The following is a 22,071-nucleotide window of genomic DNA, read 5'->3' on the forward strand; positions in this document are numbered from 1 at the left end:
TTTTTTGGGCTAAAATAATATGTTTCAAAAAATTTATTTAAAAATATTTTCTACAGGAGGCTTAAACTAATAATAAAGTCTATCTGTACAACTTATCTAACAACAAATCGAGATAAAAAAGTTTCTTAAGTACGAAATTAAGCAACGCAACAATGAACATTCACACATCCAGCACTATAAATAATGAACAGTTTTTTATCACAATCAGCTTTTAGCTGGCTTACTCCCACTATCCTTTAGCAAAGTCTCACTTTCTCCTTGTTTCTTCAAATTACCGGAAAGTGTGTGATCTTTGATTCGGTTTCGTTTGAAGAATCCGCATTTATACAACGCAAACACAACGATAACCAATAGGACAAGACCGGCAATCACCGACCCGATAATAATCCAAATATTAACCCCCTTATCGACCAAAGTAAGCGCCGGGAACGCCACCACCTTGACCTGAAATTATTGAACAATTACTGACAATTCCATAAAAATACCCAAAATTATACCGAAACACTATTTATGGAATTATCGGTTAAAATCGTGGCCGGTTCGTTGATGGAAACGACGGCTTGTGACTCGATTGTGACATAATCGACTTGACTGTAGTCCTCAATTAACGTAGAATTCCACAAGCGGGCATAAACCCGGATCCTGACCTGCCCCCCACCTTCAAGCTGCGGAATTGTGCACAAAATTTTGACACAAGCTGCCGTTTTGTGACACGCCTGCAAAAAATGGGTTATATCGAAAGTGAAAAGTACTTAGATTTGTGGGGAATTAAAAATTTTTATCGTAAACTACCAATTTAAATTGCGCAAAATTTTAATTTTAAATATTTTTTTTCTCATGTTTGTATGAAAATTGGGGTACGATTCTGCGTCTCGCTCGTCTCCTAACTCATAGTCCTCCGTAGTCACACGTAAAAAATGCGAATTTTACCATTGTCACAATCTTCCGGACTTTTCCGTCCTCTTCGACCCTCGTTTCGGGTTGGACGACCGTCGCGACGTCCCTCCTCCGCCTCACATGTTCCGGTTCGTCCAAGTCCGGGTCCTCCATCCCGGAAACGTTCACTTTAAGCGGATTCACAAAACGCGAATCGACTGAACAGAAATTAGTCGTGTTGTAGTCGATTAGAGGCTCCTTCTCTAAGTACAGGAGCCACTTTCCGCCTTCTTTCCGATCGGTTTTGACTTGAAACGGCCACAAAATCTCGACTTGCATGTTGCGGATGTGCCACTTCCCCTCGTTGATTATGCTGTAGCCGTGTGTTATTCTCGGCCCGATGTCTTCAAAGAACCGCATGGCGGACTGGCCTTTTGGCTCGCCTGAAAATAGGACGTTCACCGGCTTGCTGTCACCTTTGATGCTCAAAGAGACGATGTTTTTCAAAATTGCAACGAAGGATTGTGACGTTTGTTTGGACAGTTCTTCAGAGGTTGAATTGACGAAGACTTTTAGTTCGAGTCGCGATTGCTTGGTGTTTGCGATTTCGAAACGTAGGGGCAGAGAGACGGATTGGTTTTCTTGGAAAGGGTTCCCCAGGTTGCAGATGACCACAGTTGTGCCATTTGAAGTGCAAATTGTGTTGCCCTAAATATTTTTTTAATAATAATAATAATAATAATGAATTAAACACTTAAACACACCGATTTATTTTGGCTTTGGAGCGCCACGTAGCTCAGACTTTCCGGATGTATTACGAAAAGTCGCGCTTCGTAGGCCGATTCGCCCTCATTTGCGACATTGGCCTCCAAAATGAGTTCCTTCTCCACCCCCAGATTGAACAAATAGTGACCCTCGGGTGTTTCTGTTTGAAAAAAAAACAATTTTTCTTTCACACAATTGAGTGAATAAAACCAACCGTTAAGTGCCAATGGACGTGCATTTAGAATCAATTTGCTCCTGCAAATGTCATCCGGGCCGCAGTTTTTCTGGAACGTGGCTTCGAAAGTCTTGATTGAAGTTTTATTCAAAATTGGTGAATCCACATCGTCTTTATAAATCGTGTAGTTTACTTGGAACTAAAAATATTTTCCTGTTTACATTTTCAAGTCTTGCGGGACGATTTATTTATTACCGAAATGGGCGAGAGAATATCGCCGTTTCCTTCAATAAGATAGGCCGTTTCGCTGGTGCAATATTCACGTGAGATATCCGTAACTGTGATCATTTTTGTGACAAATGTGTCGTTGCCGATTGTTACACGTGGTGCTTTCTTCGGCAATTCCTTGATTTCGTAGCGAATGTCGATGTCCTTAGTTAGGCGAAATTTGCGGAATTTGAAACAAGTCTTGAACGAAAAACTGAAAAATCGTGTTAGAAAAACAGCTCAACAGTTATTCTAGTTCAAAATTTCTTTGCTTTGGAACAAGTAAACGTGCTTAACACAGAGGGAAAATGTCATATTCTGACTTAAAAGAAAAATTTGTGTTAATGTTGGGTTGAAAACGCCATATTTTAGACGATTCTTTGCTTAGAAATGAGAAAACTTTAATAAAACACACTGAAAACGCCTTATTTTGGCTCAAAAGGACAAACTATATGTTATAGTTTGGGTGAAAACGGCTTATTTCGAACAATTCTTTGCTTAGAAATGAGAAAACTTTAATAAAACACACTGAAAACGCCTTATTTTGGCTCAAAAGGACAAACTATATGTTATAGTTTGGGTGAAAACGGCTTATTTCGAACAATTCTTTGCTTAGAAATGAGAAAACTTTAATAAAACACACTGAAAACGCCTTATTTTGGCTCAAAAGGACAAACTATATGTTATAGTTTGGGTGAAAACGGCTTATTTCGAACAATTCTTTGCTTCGAAATGAGAAAACTTTAATAAAACACACTGAAAACGCCTTATTTTGCCTCAAAAGGACAAACTATGTGTTATAGTTTGGGTGAAAACGGCTTATTTCGAACAATTCTTTGCTTAGAAATGAGAAAACTTTAATAAAACACACTGAAAACGCCTTATTTTGCCTCAAAAGGACAAACTATATGTTATAGTTTGGGTGAAAACGGCTTATCTCAGACGATTTTTTGCTTAGAAACGAGTAAACTTTCATAAAACAAACTTCATTCATTTTCGAGAAATATTCTTTGTGTTTTTTTGCCACAATAATTACTGAAAAAAAATTCTTTAAACTTACCAAGTTTTGTCGCTGTGCGGATCCTCCCGACATCCCTTCTTGGACGCATTAATATTCCTCAACTCATCCCCCACCACCCTAATCCCAATATCAATAATGGGCCTAGTTTTGAACAAAATAACCCGTTCGGAGTCATACAGCCCCACTAACAAATCGGGATAATCATTCAAGTCCATATCCATGCCACCACTCAACGAATAGCCCACAGTTTTAAGTCCTTCCCTTTCCCCAAACTTGATAATTTGCGAGGGTTCGCTTCTCAGCCCCCCTTTCTGGCCCAGATAAATGTAAACAGCCCCGGTATTGTCCTCATACGGGGCCCCAATTGCCACGTCAATAAAACCGTCCTTATTTATATCGCCAAGTGCAGTCATCGAAAAACCGAACCTTGACTCAGCTTTGCCTGTGAAAATCTGACTGGGGGCGCACTTATCTCTCGTACAGTTGCGCAAATTGTTGTAAATGTAGACGGCGCCCCCGTGGTCTTTGTCGTAGTAAAAGGGGGCTGCCACGAGCAGTTCATCGTAGCCGTCTTGTTCAAAATCCACGGCCAAAATTTCGTAACCGAAGCTGGACCCGAACTGCGTCCCGTTGATTATCAGGCGAATGTTGAGCTGTTCCTCTGATTTGGTTTTATTGAAGAAAAAGACTTGTCCGCTTAGGTTGGAGCGTGAGGCTCCCGAGACGTAAGTTAGGGTTTTTTTCGAGAAAAAGTGGCCCCCGGTTACGCTCATTCCGAGGTAGCTGTACTTGGCTATGGGGGTGTCTTGGTCGTTTAGGGGGCCTCTGTAGACGGTCTTGTCCCGTTCGAGGAAACTACCGACTACATTTTTGGCAAAAATTGTCCCGCGCCAAGTGTAAGGCCCGGGGGATCCCATTAACACGAAGTCGTCGGAGAGGAAGGCGAGACTTGTGCCCACTTGGCAATAACCGTACTGTTGATGCAATCTAGAGAGGGAAATAATTTTTTTAACACACAACAGTCAGGGGGCAGTTTTTATGTCCAAAGCACATTATTTTTGCAAGTTCTGAGGACATTTTTAGACCAAAAATTTACTCAAAAAAAACTCAATTATTGCGCAAAATTTCTTAAAAAGCAGAAAAATTAGTTACTTTTCTACGGGCCGGCCTTTGCACGGCTCCAGGGCGTCCTCCACGTTCAGCTCGTTGTTCAGCAGGTAGCAGAGCCCGTATCCATAGTGGTGTGAAGTCAAGTTCGGGCTCTGGATGTACCTGTGTGCACAAACCACCACTTTTCCGCCCGGTTTTTGCGACTTGACTGTTACTCCCAGCCACTGATTATCCTTGATTTCGTCGTTTGACGGTGGCGAAAGCACTGCTTCGTTTCTCGTTGACGGTGTGTCCTCATAGTCGAAAACATTGACTAAAAAAAATCAATCAGTCCGTGTTTCTCCTTTCGTAGTTATAGTGTTAGTAAGATGCACAAAATCTGAACAACGGTTTCAAAATGGTTTGAAACTTGGAGTTAGTAAAAAAAATCATATCAAACGTGTACTACAGGCCGAGGCCCTTTTGCTGTACAATGCTGCTATTTACATGTATTTTTTTGTATAAAAATGAAGCTGAGGATGATGCGAAAACACACACTTCAAATTATTGTCATCGAAAAACGCTCAAGTACCACAAAAATAGGTGGTCTCTCGGGGTTATTACATTAATGTTGTGTTATTCATTAATTTCAAATAAGCCGAAGAACCCAAAGGACTACAGCATTAAATATTCGCGACTTTTCTCAAATCATGTTTCACGTCGTTTTTGACACAACAGCACAATTATTATTTTTTATTTTAATTTTTCTATGCCTTTTCAACCCTTTCCAGTTCTGAAAAGTGCAAGAAAATCAATTGCTTCGATTTTTTTATGTTTGATTTTTGCAATTTTTGTCGCGATTTTGGTCGATTTCCGGGTGTCCGGATCATTTATCGAGCAATAACTCCGGAACTATTAGAGATAACCCTATGAAGTGTATTATCATTGGAAAGCTCTTTAAATTACCTATCTTTTTTAAAAAAGATGATTGTTCTCCGACTAATAGTTTTCGAGAAAATTGCAGATAAATGAAAAAATTAGTAAAATTTTAAAAAATTCATAACTAAAAAACTGTTGGGAATTTGACAATTTTCTCAACGCCAATCGATTCCCCGGATCATTTTGCATCGGTATGGATAAAAATAGTTCTACTTTTTCGAATAGTTTAGCCGTAATTGAGAAAATAAAATAAAATTTTAATGATCAAGGCAAATACCTTCATAAAAATGAAAAAAACAATTTTTTCAAACTCAGTCTAGCAAAGTTTTATGGACTTTTATATGTCTTAACAACTCACTAGAGTTGTTAAAAGTCAAAAAAAAAGTCCATTTGTTCGATTTTTTGATGTTTGATTTTTTCAATTTTTGTCGCGATTTTGGTCGATTTCTGGTACCCGGAACATTTCTCGAGCAATAGCTCCGGAACTATTACAGATAACCCCATGAAGTGTATTATTGTTGGAAAGCTCTTTAAATTATCTATTTTTTCAAAAAAGATTATTGTCCTCCGACTAATAGTTTTCGAGCAAATTGCTGCTAAATGCAAAAATTGGTAAAATTTTAAAAAATTCATAACTAAAAAACTATTGGGAATTTGGCAATTTTCTCGATGCCAATCGATTCCCCGGATCATTTTGCATCGGTATGGATAAAAATAGTTCTACTTTTTCGAATAGTTTAGCCGTAATTGAGAAAATAAAATAAAATTTTAATGATCAAGGCAAATACCTTCATAAAAATGAAAAAAACAATTTTTTCAAACTCAGTCTAGCAAAGTTTTATGGACTTTTATATGTCTTAACAACTCACTAGAGTTCTTAAAAGTCAAAAAAAGTCCATTTGTTCGATTTTTTGATGTTTGATTTTTTCAATTTTTGTCGCGATTTTGGTCGATTTCTGGTACCCGGAACATTTCTCGAGCAATAGCTCCGGAACTATTAGAGATAACCCCATGAAGTGTATTATCGTTGGAAAGCTCTTTAAATTATCTATCTTTTTCAAAAAAGATCATTGTTCTCCGACTAATAGTTTTCGAGAAAATTGCAGATAAATGAAAAAATTAGTAAAATTTTAAAAAATTCATAACTAAAAATCTGTTGGGAATTTGGCAATTTTCTCAACGCCAATCGATTCCCTGGATCATTTTGCATCGGTATGGATAAAAATAGTTCTACTTTTTCGAATAGTTTAGCCGTAATTGAGAAAATAAAATAAAATTTTAATGGTCAAGGCAAATACCTTCATAAAAATGAAAAAATTTTTTTTTTTAAACTCAGTCTACCAAAGTTTTATGGACTTTTATATGTCTTAACAAACCCACTAGAGTTGTTAGAAGTCCAAAAAAGTCCATTTGTTCGATTTTTTAATGTTTCATTTTTTCAATTTTTGTCGCGATTTTGGTCGATTTCGGGTACCCGGAACATTTATCGAGCAATAACTACGGAACTTTAGAGATAACCCTATGAAGTGTATTATTGTTGGAAAGCTCTTTAAATTATCTATCTTTTTCAAAAAAGATCATTGTTCTCCGACTAATAGTTTTCAAGAAAATTGCAGATAAATGCAAAAATTGGTAAAATTTTAAAAAATTCATAACTAAAAAATTATTGAGAATTTGACAATTTTTTTGATGCCAATCGATTCCCCGGATCATTTTACATAGGTTTACATCAAAATAGTTTTTTTTTTTTTGAGAAAATAAAAAAGTGAACCTTGGAAATATTCCAACAATGTTTCACTTCCTTTTTCAACATAAAATATTTTCTTTTTATGTTTATTTAGATTCCAATCCAAATATAGTCAAGAATGAACGATGGATGATAAATGGTGACCTTCGTCCGTTATCAACGATTGTCAATTGTTAACCAGTCACCACTTATTCTAATTCTATACAGTACAAATTAAATTTTCTTCTGTGAATAAAACAAGTGTGAATACAACCAACAACACACCAACACTGGTTGTTTTATTGAAAAGTAATTGATGGCTGAAAAAACCCAAAAACAAAGCAATGAAAGCGCCCCCCATTTATTGTCTCTTTCGATTATTTTCCTCCGAACATGATTAATAATATGAGCTCACTGCATATAAATGCGAGGTTAAACAAGTCCAAAGTGTAATTCAACAAACGAAAAAATATACTCAGCAGGGTTCTTATTTGGTTGCATCTCTAATCTCCGAAAGCGTGACAGGGCACATTTCTTTGTTGCCTATTTTTGGAAAACTAATCCCTGTCGGAATGCAAGTTGTGCCAAAAACGCCCTTAAAGCCCTTTCGTTAATTCAAATTAGTAATCGTCTAGTTAAATTAGTTATTTTTTGGACCACCATGCAAAATTTTTTTTGATTAAGTAAATAGGTAATAAATCCATCGTTTCGGAAGCGTTAGATGACTTAAAACTCGTCAAAAAAATTAATTTTGGTACCGACGATGAGTGTGTGATTAGAGTAGGAGAGGAAAGAAAGCAAGGAAAGAATGTACAAAGAGTGCAAGCAAAACTAGACATGCTGAAAATAAATAGCAAAAATACTTCATGCATTATTACCAAATTGGTACCAATGGTACCATGGTTCGAGACCACCACTTACACTTATACCTCCCTCCGGCCACTGGTGTGCACCCCAAAAAACAAAAACACAAATTATTAAGGCCCTCGCGGGCAAAAATTTCTTTTAAAAAACAATTCAAAAACTCCTACGAAAATCAGACAAGGACAACTCTAGAAAGCTAAGTGTTTGTACACAACACTGAATGTTCCTCTCTCTAGTTACTAGGTTTTCTAAATATTGCTTTTCTAGCCTTTTTCTATTCTTATACGTACGTCGTTTGCCGTCTGTTTCGATCTGCTCGCAGTCGTTGTCTCGCCGGCTCATAGGGCACTTGTAAAGCGCCCCCGAACGGTTCGTGAAGGGCTGGAGGTTCCGCCCCAAGGGCGCCCCCACCAAAATCCTGAAAAAAGTACAGTCAAAAAAACCGTGGAAGCTTTTCTATTTTTTTTACGTCGAAAAATTAAAGGCTGTTGCTCATTTAAAAAAAATTAATAAATAGTTATTTTCAACGTACTGATTTTAAGAGGGGCGTTTTCGGATTGTATTTCAATAAAAAAAAAAGTTATAACAGAATGCCAAATCTAGGCCAAAGCCTTGAGTTTGCGCATTTCAAACTGCAACTGTTCAAAATGCACATACACAAGTTTTATCACATGAGGACACGAAAAGTGGATAAATATTGCACGATAAGCTCAGTTTATGTAACTGTTATGGAATAGATTCGTAGAATTTTATTAGCAACTCGGACAAATTTGTGACTGACATTTCCTAAAATTTTATGAAGCAAACGAAACGAAATTGACTTGGTGTTGCTTAATCTCCACATTCTTGGGATCAGGTATCCAAACAAGATAAACGATCCGCTGAGAATGTTGATAGAAGCATTTTGACTGAGTTTCACTAAAATATTACGTTAGTTTTGTCTTCTGAAATAAAACTCTGAGTACAAGGGGACACATTTATTATTTTTCAAATAACTGGACGTGTTCAGCACGTGGCCCTCCTCATGTGGCACCCGGAGGACCTCCTCCTCTTGTGCCCCCCACAGCTGGACTTCCTCCTCCTCCTGTGGCCGCCACAGCTGGACTTCCTGCTCCTTCTGTGCCCACCACAACTAGACTTCCTCCGTCTCCTAGACCTACTCCTCCTACTCCTTCCCCCGCAACTACTCCCCCCCCTATGTCTCCTCCTCCTCCTCGAGCGGCTCCTCCTGCTGGAGCAACTCCTCCTCTTCTTAAACTTGGGGGCTTTGCACGCTTCGCGATAAAACTTGCTCCTTTGTTGGTCTGACATCCTGCACCAGCATTTGGCTCCTTCAACGGCCACTTTCACAGCGCTCCAGCCGCAGTGCTTCTTCCGGAACCATCGCAAGTAGTTGAAGAAGGGGTTCCGGGTGACTTTTCCGGGACGACAACTCCGGCGAGATCCGCGCCGTTTTCGTGGGCGTCTTCGTCTGCGGGCACGGCAGCAGTACTGCGCCCTGGAGGGGCCTTTTCTACACGCCATTAATTTCAATTTTGTACATTAGAACGTTTCAAAAATTCAATCAAAAGTTACACATTTAATTTTGACGAGTTCGAATTGAGATTACTTGTTGATTCTCCTTGGCGACTAGTAAACACGGAATTTGGGACGCGAAAATCAAGCAACTGGGAGGTTTTTCAGGGGACTTTTTTGATGAAATAAGTTTTTTTCTCGTTTATATCGAACGCAAACGGACAAAGTCATGTGTAAGCAAAATTTTTCATCAGAACAGAGCCATAATTTGTGCCAAACAAATTTTTGCAACTGTTGTTGTATGATTTCTTGTGGGAAGGAACTCAATTTAAAAAAATAATAAAATGAGCTTTGCTAACTCAGGGGTTTTACCAGTTTTTTTGAGACGTAATTATTTCGTAAAACCTCGAAAATATGCATATTTTAGTCCACTAAACGCTGTTGTTTAGTGAAATTTCACCAAAAATCAACTGAAAAATTAGTTCAAAAACGAAGCAATTTTTGCAAAATTTTGCCAATCAAATTGGGTGGAAAATGATATGATTTTACCATATTTAGCACGTTTTTAATGCAAGAATGCAAATTTCGATAAAAATAGAGCGAAAGATAATAAAATAATTTGCATAATGTTAATTTTTTAATCAGATAATTGTTATTTACAAAATTACAGGTAAGAGGAATCGTAAATTACGTAAAAACGATCTAATTCTTATTCGTGTTTTCAACCATTTTAGCATGTGATTTCAGCAGAGACGTAATTATTTCGCGAAAAATACGCTGGAAAACTTGCAAAGTTATGTCAAAAATGGTGTTACTTTTGTTTCCTTTCTTAAAATGAGGCAGAAAGTTACTGCTTAAAAAATATTGTTCAAAATCAGCCGAAAAGCCAAAATGTATTCTATCTCAGACGTTTTACCTCGTTTTTTCAGAACTGTAATTATTTCCAAAATCTCAAAAACCAGAATTTTTCGGATATTTTAGCTTATTCTCAACCAGAAGTGAAATTTTACTAAAAAGAATTAGTTAAAAAACGAAGCAATTGGAGCCAAAATGATATATTTTAGAACGTTGTTAATTTATAAATGTAAAAATTTTGCAAAATTTTGTTCAAAATTACTCAAAAATCACCGAATTCAATTAAAAATGGAGCAACTTTTCAGCGTTTTATTTGGAAAGTTTTTCGTCCTAAAATTATTTTGCAAAATTTCGATGAAAATAGACCAAAATTCGACGAATTATTTACCAAATTTAATTAAAAATACACCGAAAAACGCAGAATTTTACCAATTTTGTGCGAAATAAGCCAAAAAAAAACCGAAATTTTTCGATGTCGTTTTCCAAAAATGTCAAAAATCAGCCGAAAAATCACTAAATAGTTGGATCAACTGGACCACTTCAGACGTTTTTTCTTGTTGTTTCAGTTGTTTAGTGATAATTCAGCAAAAATCGGCTGAAAAATTTCAACATTTATGCAAAAAAGAAAAAGAAAATTTATTCTTCAAGCGATTGTTGTGTCAAAATCCACAATTTTTCTAAAATTTTGCTGAACTGGACTTATTAATCAACAAATTGGATAGAAAAGCATATGATTTGACCATTTTTGACTCATGTTAGCATATTCCACTTTTCGCGAAAGTTTAGAAAAAAACACAAAACTGAATTGAAAATGGCATTATTTCTGCATTGTATCTGGAAATTTTTTCGTCCTAAAAATAGACCGAAGGAGCGACAATGCAAATTTGCAGATAATTGAAAATTTCCTCAAAAATAACCAAAAAAAAAAAAATCTACAAGCAGAAACAGATTTAACTCTTGGTTCGGAAATTGCTATTCAGGCGGTAATCTGCAGTCGTCTGCCGTCTTTTTTCGCACAAAAAGTCCTTAATTGGGCTGAAATAAATTCCCGTCTCGTTCCGAGCTTTGCAAAACAAACACAACGGAGGCTGTTCATCGGCATGCAAAAAGTCGCTGAAGAGATAAGCAATGAAACAGGATGGGCCCTGTCATGGTATAATAATTGGTTCAATTTCCTTGCTTGATTTTCACCCATATGGGCGTCTTAAAATACCCGGAGATAAGCTTGGCACGTCCTCTCCACTTATTAATAATCTAAACCGGCTGTCAGGGTGCGTGCCAAGACCCCTTTAGCCCCGATAAGCCAACACATAAAACGGCTACCGACTTTTTATTAACTAAGAGTGACGGCATATGTGGCCCTCTTAAAAACCACTTATCGAACAAGTTTAAACAGGGGGCTATTTCGATTAATTACGATCGATTTGACCAGGCTTTTCGCGCCTTTGGACACATTTCTACCTGGGTTTTAGGGACAGTTCTAGGAATAATTGCAAAGGTGTGCGCGCTTCTTTTCAGTTTCCTCGAAAATGGCTCGTCTTACATTCAATTATCTGAGTTAGGGCCGTCACTAAGAGCTCTTTTGTGCTTTAAAAGACTCGAAGAGGATGTTTTTGTTGGGATATGTAAATAGTGCCGCTTATGATACCATCTAGAAGATTACGTTTCACGAGGACTGATGGTTATGGGAGGTCTAGGGTCATCAAAGCTCGCTGTGTTTGCGAATAAAATAAGTGCCACTTTCATGTAATTATTATTTTGGAAAAAAGTACCATTGAGTCGTTAAACCAGGAAATGTCATTTATTATCTATTTTTCTTGTTTACTGTCGAGGAAAATAGTTATCAGTATGATAAAATATTATGCAATTATTTATAAACTGGGACAAAAACACATCTTTTCAATTCTACTTTTGTTTTTTTCTTCTGGTTAATTTCGTCCCAACGTGGAATTAATTAGCCGGTCGTCTCATTTGCAATCCCGTCAGGTCAATGAAATTCCAATGAAAAATCGAAACGGCCGAAGGAGTGGCTGTACATTTTGCGTGCACTGAGGTGTGGTGGCTTTGTCTCGCCGCCCCCAGAAAGCCATAACGATATACAAACACCTTGTTATATTCATGTCACATTCCGCCGCCGGTTTGTTAAATGTATAGCAACTTCATTGGCCTTTAAAAGACCTTATAAGGTAGGAGAGTAGGACCCAACTTCTGGTCTTTACATTCTCTCTCTCAATGAAATGAATCAAATGCCAACGAGCTGACTTTTAAAGCTCTTCATGAAATTGAAATTTTTCCGGGATTTTTCGGGAATCTAGGTCGCATACTAAGCGACTCATTAATTCACTGCCTTATTCTAGGTCGGATGTGTGAACAAAAATAGAAAAATCGATCTATTTGGTGCGAGAAAAATTCCAGTTACGCCCACTCATCTCACAAGGCTGACAACGGTGTTGCCAACTGTAGTACAAAAACAAGTGGAAAGGCAAACACTGAACTAAACACCAATAGCAAAAAGCGACGCAAATTCTCCAAATTTTAGATTCATGGCATCATTGTATAAAAAATCTTTAGATTTTTTAAAAGTCTTCTCTAGATTCTTGTACAGAATTATTTTGCAGACTGTATTGAATTTTTTTTACAATCTCCAAATTTTCTTTTATATTAGTTTTTTTCAAAACTCTTTTATCGTCTTGTTTTCTCTAATTTTTCTTTCTTTAGATTCGTCTCTGATTGTTTTCTAAAGCCGTCTGTTGATCTGAAATCTGCACTCTTTTTTAGTATATTTTAGGTCTAAATTTCTTCTAGATTCTTTTTTATAGATTGTATTCAAAATTATTTTTTTATTAATTTTATTTCTAGATTATCTCTTAGCACTATTTCTGTGTGCAAAATTTAAAATTCTGAAAACACAGACCTGGCATAATATCCTTTAAAAATTCGTTCAAAGTATTGTAAGTTCGCCAAAATTGCGAAAAGTTCACCAGGTTGGCCTCACTGGCTGAGACATGCAAGTCGGCCACAAATAAATGTTTTCGAAGATAATTTATTTTTAGTGCACATACTCATTGGAAGTTTCGGTTAGTAATTTTTTTCCTTGCGTGTAGAACATCTGGGTTATTGCACTATTTTAAAGTGGACTATTTTTAACATTTCGGTGTCGAAATGGACCGAGAATTGTGTGACTTTCGACGGGAAATGTATTATTTACAGCTCGTAAAATTTGGTCACAAACATTATTTTTATGAATAATTTTTTTGCCAAAACTTCGCGAAATAAATCAGTTAACGAGATAAATCTAACGAAAACGTTTGTTTGCTTGGACGATTTTTCCGAAATTAGTATTTTTAAAAACGCTTGAAAAAGGCAAAAGTAACGTAATTTTTGCGTTTTGTGTCTCGGAAACAACAAATAATCCAAAATCCGGCTGACAAGTCAAACAAACATCTCTCTCGAGCTAAACACGCATTCGCTTGTAGAAGTTTACGGATGTTCACAGGAAGAAAAAATTACCACTTTTGTAAACCATCACACGTGGTGATCACATTATCTTTAAAAAATGTGAGCTGCGAGCAAACAGTCGTTGACTTTATCGTGTTTTGTGATAAGAGGTGTGAGTGCCCTTATAATATTCCAGCCGATAAAGCGCCAGATGGAGCTTTGCAAACCCAAACAGCCACCACCAGGTGGTTTCGAACAATTCAGTCGTTGGTATTTTATTGTTTTCGAACTTTGCTGACATACTCATTCACATAAATGATGTCATTTCCTAACGGAGATCCACGCTTACGTCATGGAATTAATTAAGCGCTGACTAAAAATTGCGGAATTTTATCCGGAAACTTCCGATGTTTATCCTTCCGCTTCCGGACGATTTATGGGGGCTTCGGCCCCGCTTTGGCCTCGTGCCATCTTCAAGAATCGATGAAATGTCGCGAAAACAGCGCAGGGGTGACTCAGATCGAAATTCCCAGAATTGGGATTGAATTATGACATGGGGACTAATAATGATGTTGACGGGATAGTTTCAATCAAACTGAGGGTTGGGGGAGATAAGCCACCATTTATTACACTAATCCAACATTTGGCCCAATAACGCCGGAAAAAGACAATTTTTAGTTGTGTTTATTCCCATTATTGCAAGTCAGACGCTTGTTTATCGGGTCAGGTCACATAAATTCCACTTTTTTCGCATTCAAAGCAGACATTGTACCCTTTTTATTGCATAATTAGCGCTTAATTGGGTTCCATCTCTTGTAAATAATTGTTATTACTTTTAAGCCAATGGATGAGCAAACAATGCCATTTAGAATCGCGTATTTTTAGTATTTTAACGGTGGTCGTAAATTAATCTTTGTCTTTGTAGTCATTTCAGGAATAGAAACAATAAATGACTATTATTTGCACGTTGGTTGGAGCAAAATGACAAGTGATTCAGGCGAAATGAGGTCACAAAATTCCTTATCAGAAAATAAATAATAAAATGTCGTGAGATCAAATAAATGTGTCATACAAAGGCTGTTTTAACAACAATTTAAAACTGTAGTGTTTATTTAATTTTACTTCAATGCCTTCATTTCGGTAGCGAAATGAAGAGGCGTGAAATAATCACTAAAAACCGGTCATAGGTTCCTCCCTCCCTAATTGCGATTTGTTTAAACGCAGACAGCAACTCACTCTCATTGGTTGGCCCTTTTTTGTGCTCCAAGATTCGCCACTTTTTGCTACTTGCACCATTTTAAAGCAAACAAACGTAGATAAATCACGTTCGCGTCAAGTACTTAAGTGCCCAATTTATTTATTTTATAGATTTTGTTAAAATTGTTTGGGGAAATCGCTAGATAATCTTAAAATTGTGCAATTTCTAAAGATTTTTTCTCTAAAAACTCAATTATTTTCGTCTGCTTGGAACGTTTTATTCGCACTTTTCTTGTGTAATTTTTTGATTTTTTTTTGCTCTTGGCGTGAATATTCCGGTGTGTTAGCAAATAAATCCGTCATTTCGTTCGAAATCGTCATAAATCACCCGACTGGACAACTCATGTTGCCTTCTCTTCGAGTTATGACGTCCTGACATGGTGATTAATCCCATTGAAGAAGAGAAACTGCCGTCGAAAACTAATACAACGTGCTGGTCATCCAGCGGAAGACATGATGCGTCTGGTAAACATCTCTGTGTACATTACGGTACCGAGATAAGGCATCACATTACTTCCGCATGCATTTACTACTAACACAGAAGCCTTCTGCACAATGTCCAGATAAGATTGTTCCTTCCCCAAGTTGATGACCTCCAGGTCAAGAAAACAGCGGCGCCTTAGACCAGTTCTGCAACTCCTCTGCACTTTTACTGTTATTACTCTTCTTCGGTTAAAATTGGAAAAAGCTCGCCGTAGATGGCGATTCGTGAGCGCTCTAATTGGACACAGTTTGTTCGCGATGTCGCTGATTTATGCCAACTGCGCCCACGGCTAATTAACAGCCGATGCCTCGAACAAAGACTTCACGCCCTAGTAGACGTTGAACTCGAAAGACAATCACACGGGACGCCTACGACTCGAACCTTCACTGCAACTCGCTTCAAGTCTTAGTTTTCTTTATTGGAATTAAATTGCTAGCGGACCATGTGGGCGAACGACTCGTAACTCACTCGATTATTATAATTAACTATTTTCGGATTTATGGGAAAGGGATTTACTCGAGCTGCACTACAATGGAAACTTATCTAAATTTAGGCTGGAAGTTTGTTCAGGGACCACGGTTTATTTGAACGAACGAAGTAAATAATTCTTATCGGTGCGGCGAGACGCCGGCTGCGTTCCCGCCAAATTATTTCAAAAAAAAGTATCAACCACGATTTGTGACCGCATACCAACATCTTTTTATGTTATAAAATAAACCAAAAAATCACTTTAACAGATTCGAAAATAACATTGTAGTTGCTCTTTTCGACCGAGTTTTAACACATTCTTGAGACAAAAAAACTGTTTTCGCTAGACCGGTCCTAAAAATGCCTAAATCACGTCCAAAATTTCAGAAATTTTCTGTTTTCTACATTTTTAAGCTAAAAATTCGGAGATTTCGATAATTTTTGAGCTAAAAATTCAGTTATTCGAAGAATTTGGTCAAAAATAAGCCGAAAAATTGCTGAATTTTGTCGAAAAAGGCAATCCTTTTGAAGTTCTTGCTTCCTGACGTATGTCGCATAATTTTTTTCCAGAATTTTTCTTTACCAGGGAAAAAAATTGTGTCTAAACTATAAACAGATTATGCCTGTTTTGACCCTTTCCTACCTTATGGAATCCCAATTATTTCGGGAAATTTCGGCAAAAATAAGCCAAAAATCACTAGGTAAATTCGGTAAAAAAATAACATTGTTGACCTTTTTCGTCAATTTCACTAAAAACCGATAGGAAAATTACTGCATCTATCAAAATTCAATTATTATTTTTGTCTGTTTAAAGCGAATTTTTAGAAAAATGTCTTGAAAATTTGGGTCTTTTTCGAGCAATTTCTAAGCTAGAAATTCAGTTCGTGTCTGTTTTGACAATTTTAGCACCATTTTGAGTATCTTAATGCTTATTTCTGCTCTAAAATTTCGTCAAAAATAAGCCGAAACATCACTAAAATGGGGAAAAAATAACGCCATTTTCGAACATTTTAGCACAAAAAAACAACAAATTTTTCGTCAGATTTTGTTAATGTTGTTTGAAAAATTCCGAAATTATGTAATATTTCTCTTTTACTTTTTCTACCAGATTATACCGATTTGTGGTCTTTTTCAATACTCTTCGAGCTAGACTCAGTTTTGATCACATTTTTGATCATTTTAGCATGTTTTTGTCTCAAAAGAGCTTATTTTCTTACGAATTTTGCTAAACGAGTGCAGAATTTCACAAAATTAAATAAAAAAAATGAAATAATTTGTGTTTTTTTCGCGCGTTTTTAGCCAGAAATCTGAAAATTTCGTGAAAAAAACCACTAAATTAGGAAAAAATTATTACGCTTTCGTCGCTGTTTCCGAAATTTTCTTCACAATTTTGGACTTAAAAGAACTTATTTGCCAAACAGGTTGAAAAATAACAGAAAGTTGCTCTCTTATTAGAATTTTCACATTTTTTAGCCAAAAATTGCGAGACTTACAATTTTGTTTCGACCATTTAGTTTATGAAGTTTTCAAATACTTAATTCTTTGTCAGATTTGCACTAAAAAGAACAAATTTTTCCGCCAGATTTTGCCAAACCTGTCCAAAAAAACCTAAAATCCATGACTAAAAATGAGTCAAAATTTCCACTTTCTAGAAATTAAACACTTATTTCAAATCTTTTTGGACTTTTTTCTACCAGAAACGGACACATCCAGAAAAATGCCACATTATCCTGGTTCGTGTTAGTACTTTTTGAGCTAAAAACTCTTTATTACTAGTTTTTAAGAGACTCTCTTGTACAACAAACAAGCTAAAAAATACGTTTTCTTTGACTTTTTCGAAGATTTGGGCACGTTTCAGTCCAAAGGAGCTCAGATTTTTGCAAATGTGTCAAGTTTTCAGCCAGAAATGTAAAAATTTTGCCGAAAACCATCCAAAAAATGATGAAATTTCATCACGTTAAACTTTTGCTATCATTGCGATTTTCTGCAATCTTATTGATTCATTGCTTGACCGGTGAATGGCATAGTAGATCCATTCACGTAAAGAGAGCGAATTTTGAGTTCAAGGTAGGTCAATTGCACATTAACATACAATCAAAGCGAGTGTAGAAACCGAAATGACACAGACACCGGCACTCGGAAGTACAATACCTGAGGGTTTTTGACCGCGCCCTTCAAGGGCTTCGGGCCGTGACCCATGATTTGTGGGGCTTTTATGGTGGGAACCGCAAATTGACAAGATTCAAGTTTTGCTTTGCAATCGTCAATAAACGGAAACTGAACAACCCATTAACGGCTCAATGTTAACCGTCGTTGAGAGGATGTTTATTTGTAAATTCTCTCAATTTGGAAGCTAATTACCCATCTGGAATACCACCAAACAAGGCAATGCGAGCGCCGTTTTCGCGGCAAAATTCCGCGAAAAATGATAACTCAGTCAATCGCATGCTGCTAATGAACGATTCTTAGTTGGCTGCCCAAAGAAACAAAACAAAGTGGGTAGCAGACACACACAGCCAACTGGGCGGGCTCAGGTGCGTCCAAACCAAACCGGTGCATTTTTTCGGTTATAACCGGCACTTGTTGCACCACTTACCAATAATCGTCGGCAGAACGGCTGTTTGAATTCACTGCATGTTGGGCGACACTGAATCCGAAATAAGAGTTTTTGTCTTTGGATTTTTTGACAATGGGTTCGCGTATTTCGATGTTGAAGCTTAGCACTAACGTCCGGGTGGTTAACACTACCAAGGGGACGATTACAGACCAAGTGATCATTTTGAAAGGGGGTTTTAGTACATTTTTAGCGATGTTTTAACGACTTGGGGACGCACTAAAGTTACAAACCTCTAACGCGCCAGCATCATCATGACTGAGGTCGACGAGGCGGAGGAACTCCAATGAGTAAAATGTAAATAAACCGGGGAATGCGCTTGCGTTTTAGTTTCGAACTTTTGCCGCCAAAAATCCGACAAAATCGGTTTTGAAATCGTAAATGCGTGCACAATGAACAAAAATTTGGATTTTTTTCAATAGTGGGACATGTATAAATAACACAAACAATTGTTTTTTCTTGTGTGGTTTCTGTAATTGTTATAACTTATTATGGAAGCATTTATTTTAATTGAGTCCACTTGAGTGACTTGAGTACCAATTGTAAAAAAAACCTCTAGAGTGCTTTGGAATTAAAAAACAATTGTTTTGTATGTCTGTGATTAATTCGTTCTCTCATACCCTTACTTTATGACAATTAAAAAGAAAGATTTTTATAAAAATATATATTTATTATTTATAAAAACTGTAGGAAATGTCTTCCTTGTTGTTCAACACACAAAACACATCGCCTTTGAACACTATTTATCAGTCTTGGGGGCTGTATGGTTATGAATTCTGGTGAGCTTGTTTAGTAGGCAACCAACAATACAACGATAAAATTGTTCTACGACGTTCGTAAAAATATCAAGGCGTGCTACGAGTTTTTATAAATAATAAATATTTTTTTATGAAAATTTGTTTTCTTATCAGTAAGGTTATGAGAGAACGAATTAATCACAGACACACAAAATAATTGCATTTTAGTTACAAAGCGCTCTAGAGTTTGTTTTTAAATGAACACTTATTTTCGCTGTGGAAACAAAAATTTAAACACTAAAACAACAATGAAATTGTTGCTATTTGAGGTCAGTCTTAGTAAACATTAATAAACCAATTATCGGTAATTATAGCTTGTCCACCAGAAAAAACAACCTTGTGATTTTCAACTTATGAGCACGGAAGTCTGGCAAATGCTACGAGTTAGCCTCTGCGTTATTCAAATTTAATTCCTGCTGTCTTTCAGTAGTGTAGTGTTTAAGTGTAGTGTTGTGTCTTTTGGTTCAAAAAGTGCGCCGTTTTAGTGACGTTAGTGTGACATTTGCCACATTGGCAGTCATAAAATTTAGGTTAGGCTCCTGTCAAAACCATATGTTTTTCCAGTATTATCAAGTAAATTAACAAAAAATGAGCCAAATTTTACTAAAACTTTTCCTATTCACGGGTATACTCACAACCGGATATTGCAATTACCTGAAACAAGCCCGCGTAAGTCAGTTAATTAAACATTCCTGCTGGTTAGCGCCTTCATTCCGCATTTAGGACCAACACAGGCTGCAATTATCGTCAAAAAGCGACTTGCGCTACTTATCCTCCCTCTCCGACCCAAATTACATCAACAAAGTGCTCGATAAAATCCTAATTCCAAGAGTAGCGGGAACCCCCGAGCACGAAAAAGTCTTCAAGTTCCTGACCTCGGAACTGCGCCGATTGGGGTGGCAAGTGGACGTCGACGAGTTCGTCGAACGCGCCCCCATTTTCAGCCAAGTCACGTTCAAAAATATCGTGGCAAGCCCCAACCCCCAGGCTGAACGTTTCCTGGTTTTGGCCTGTCATTATGACTCTAAATATTTTCCAAACGCCGTTTTTGTGGGCGCTATTGATTCTGCAGTGCCCTGTGCTATGATGCTCGAAATCGCCAAAACCCTATCGAAAGAGTTGGGGCGTATTAAAGATTCGCCAGTTGGCTTGAAATTTATTTTTTTCGACGGTGAGGAGGCGTTTGAAGAGTGGGGCCCCAATGACTCGATTTGGGGGGCGAAGCATCTGGCACAGGTGCTCCACGCGAACACGAGCACGGCAAATGGGGAAATCGTGACCGAATTGGATAAAATGGACGTTTTAGTTTTGCTAGACTTGATTGGGATGAAAAATCCCAAGTTTTTGAATTTTTTTGAAAACACCCAGCGATGGTAAGGCCCACGGATGGGGGCTAAAATTGGGGGGTTCGGGACAAAAAAAATAATCGAAAATTTTTTTCTCCTCAATTCTAGTCCCCGTGGTTGAGGTCCAGGTGTTACGAACTCAATTTCAGGTTTGTGAGGTTGTCGCAAATTGAGATTGAGTTGCACAGGATGAACCTTTTGAGGAACCACAAACAGGGCTATTTTCAGTCAAGTAGGCCGTATGGGAGGATTGAGGACGACCATCTCCCGTTTTTGAGGAGGGATGTGCCAGTGCTACATTTGATTAGCACTCCATTCCCTCCCGAATGGCACACTCCGCGTGATAATCGCAATATCGTTGACATGAACACTGTCAATAATCTCAACTTGATATTGAAAATTTTTATTAGCGAATATTTACAGCTGTTAGTATAATTTATTATTTTTTTTAGTTGGGTAAAAAGAAATTTTGTGGGGGTTTTATTTATTGTATGCATCAAGTAGGTCATGATTGACGTAACAATTGTCATTTTTTTAAAGCCTACTTTGATATTAAACGCAAAAATTCTATTTTCCCAACGTGTGTCTGTCTGATCAATGCATAATTACCAACTAACAATTCATTGATATTTTAAATAGTTCCTTGGCGGAGTCGGCGGAAGAACTACCGGAAAAGGAGTTGTGATACATCAAAGACTCAATTTATTATGCATTGTTGCGAAAAATTTTTTGTGGAGTCTACTTAACTATTAGATAACCATTTTTCGTATTTTACAGATATGTTAAACCTGACGACAAGACTCGCGAAAATCCCATCCCTTTGATCACTGTCTTTGTATTTGCACTAATTTGTATTATTTACAAAAATTTACAGCGAAAATAACTTGGGTGCTTTAAAACCCACCCAGTACACAACAGTGTATTACTGGTTGCAGAATCAAAGTCAATTGATTTATCAGGAATAAAACCGAATTTACACTCTTGATAAATGTAAATAGTATTAAATATTTTTTTACGGAAATTAGGAATTTTGCAATATTTATTTTTTATTTAATTTATTGTTGTATCGTATGTAATAAAAAAAATATAATTTGTTGAAGCAGAACCTCGTATTTGTTGACCTGAAACAGAATCCTGGAAAAACGTCAAGGAACGATAAGTTCGCACTAACAGTTGTGTCCATCTAACTTCTAACTAATTAAAAAATCGAATAAATAGCTCAAATATTTTTTTTAGCCTTTCTGATCCTTCAAACACGGCTACGTCAGATATTAACAGTTCAAACAAGGTAAATAAGGCAATTTTTAATACACAGGGTGTGTCAGCTAAATCGCTGATTGTGTAATTTAGTCGAAACACCCTGTATGCTCCAGTATTGACGTAACATTTTGCAGGAATTTTGCCCAAGGCCAAATTTGGTGTTTTACCAACCTTTGTTATATTACATATTTTTTTAATAAGTAATAACGCCATTATGTTCTAAATTATTTTTTTTTGTGCTCGCTATCCTGTGGCAATAAAAAATTCAAACCACATTTTGTGTTTTCTTAAACGCCCCTAAACCACTGCGATCGA

The 22,071-nt window shown here is 37.0% G+C and overlaps 2 protein-coding genes across 5 annotated transcripts; one reads left to right on the forward strand and one right to left on the reverse strand.

Annotated features, from left to right (window-relative positions):
• Nucleotides 1-18: 18 nt before the first annotated feature.
• LOC659601 (integrin alpha-PS1) lies at nt 19-18,625 on the reverse strand. Of its 2 annotated transcripts, XM_008199161.2 has the most exons (11): nt 18,336-18,625; nt 8,013-8,140; nt 7,780-7,800; nt 4,257-4,527; nt 3,144-4,091; nt 2,072-2,297; nt 1,856-2,015; nt 1,641-1,801; nt 931-1,584; nt 498-716; nt 19-444 (listed from the first exon to the last, which is right to left on the reverse strand). In XM_008199161.2, the coding sequence occupies exons 1-11, from the start codon at nt 18,515-18,517 to the stop codon at nt 205-207; spliced, it is 3,210 nt and encodes a 1,069-aa protein (XP_008197383.1). In that variant the 5' UTR covers nt 18,518-18,625; the 3' UTR covers nt 19-204. The 2 variants fall into 2 exon arrangements, with proteins under 2 accessions (XP_008197383.1, XP_008197384.1); XM_008199162.2 differs by lacking the exon at nt 7,780-7,800.
• Nucleotides 18,626-19,460: 835 nt separating this feature from the next.
• Nucleotides 19,461-22,024, forward strand: LOC659407 (glutaminyl-peptide cyclotransferase). 3 transcript variants are annotated; one of them, XM_015983048.2, is made up of 5 exons: nt 19,461-19,819; nt 19,874-20,523; nt 20,646-20,921; nt 21,733-21,784; nt 21,891-22,024. In XM_015983048.2, the coding sequence occupies exons 1-5, from the start codon at nt 19,739-19,741 to the stop codon at nt 21,951-21,953; spliced, it is 1,122 nt and encodes a 373-aa protein (XP_015838534.1). In that variant the 5' UTR covers nt 19,461-19,738; the 3' UTR covers nt 21,954-22,024. The 3 variants fall into 3 exon arrangements, with proteins under 3 accessions (XP_015838534.1, XP_064213357.1, XP_008197381.1); XM_064357287.1 differs by lacking the exons at nt 21,733-21,784; nt 21,891-22,024 and adding an exon at nt 21,274-21,601 and having other exon boundaries at nt 19,462-19,819; XM_008199159.3 differs by lacking the exons at nt 21,733-21,784; nt 21,891-22,024 and adding an exon at nt 21,136-21,601 and having other exon boundaries at nt 19,464-19,819.
• The last annotated feature ends 47 nt before the right edge of the window (nt 22,025-22,071 follow it).

The sequence above is a fragment of the Tribolium castaneum genome, chromosome 6 (assembly GCF_031307605.1).
Source record: "Tribolium castaneum strain GA2 chromosome 6, icTriCast1.1, whole genome shotgun sequence".
Classification (NCBI taxonomy): domain Eukaryota; kingdom Metazoa; phylum Arthropoda; class Insecta; order Coleoptera; family Tenebrionidae; genus Tribolium; species Tribolium castaneum.

Excerpts from the sequence above, each read along its gene's own strand:
- LOC659601 (XM_008199161.2), bottom strand. The coding sequence starts at position 18,517 with ATGATCACTTGGTCTGTAATCGTCCCCTTGGTAGTGTTAACCACCCGG. Across the intron at positions 1,802-1,855 it reads ACGTCCATTGGCACTTAACG|AAACACCCGAGGGTCACTAT; the intron begins GTTGGTTTTATT and ends TTTTTCAAACAG. Across the intron at positions 1,585-1,640 it reads TCCAAAGCCAAAATAAATCG|GGCAACACAATTTGCACTTC; the intron begins GTGTGTTTAAGT and ends AAAAATATTTAG.
- LOC659407 (XM_015983048.2), top strand. The coding sequence starts at position 19,739 with ATGAGCCAAATTTTACTAAAACTTTTCCTATTCACGGGTATACTCACA. Across the intron at positions 19,820-19,873 it reads ATTACCTGAAACAAGCCCGC|GACCAACACAGGCTGCAATT; the intron begins GTAAGTCAGTTA and ends TTCCGCATTTAG. Across the intron at positions 20,922-21,732 it reads ATTAGCGAATATTTACAGCT|CCTTTCTGATCCTTCAAACA; the intron begins GTTAGTATAATT and ends TATTTTTTTTAG.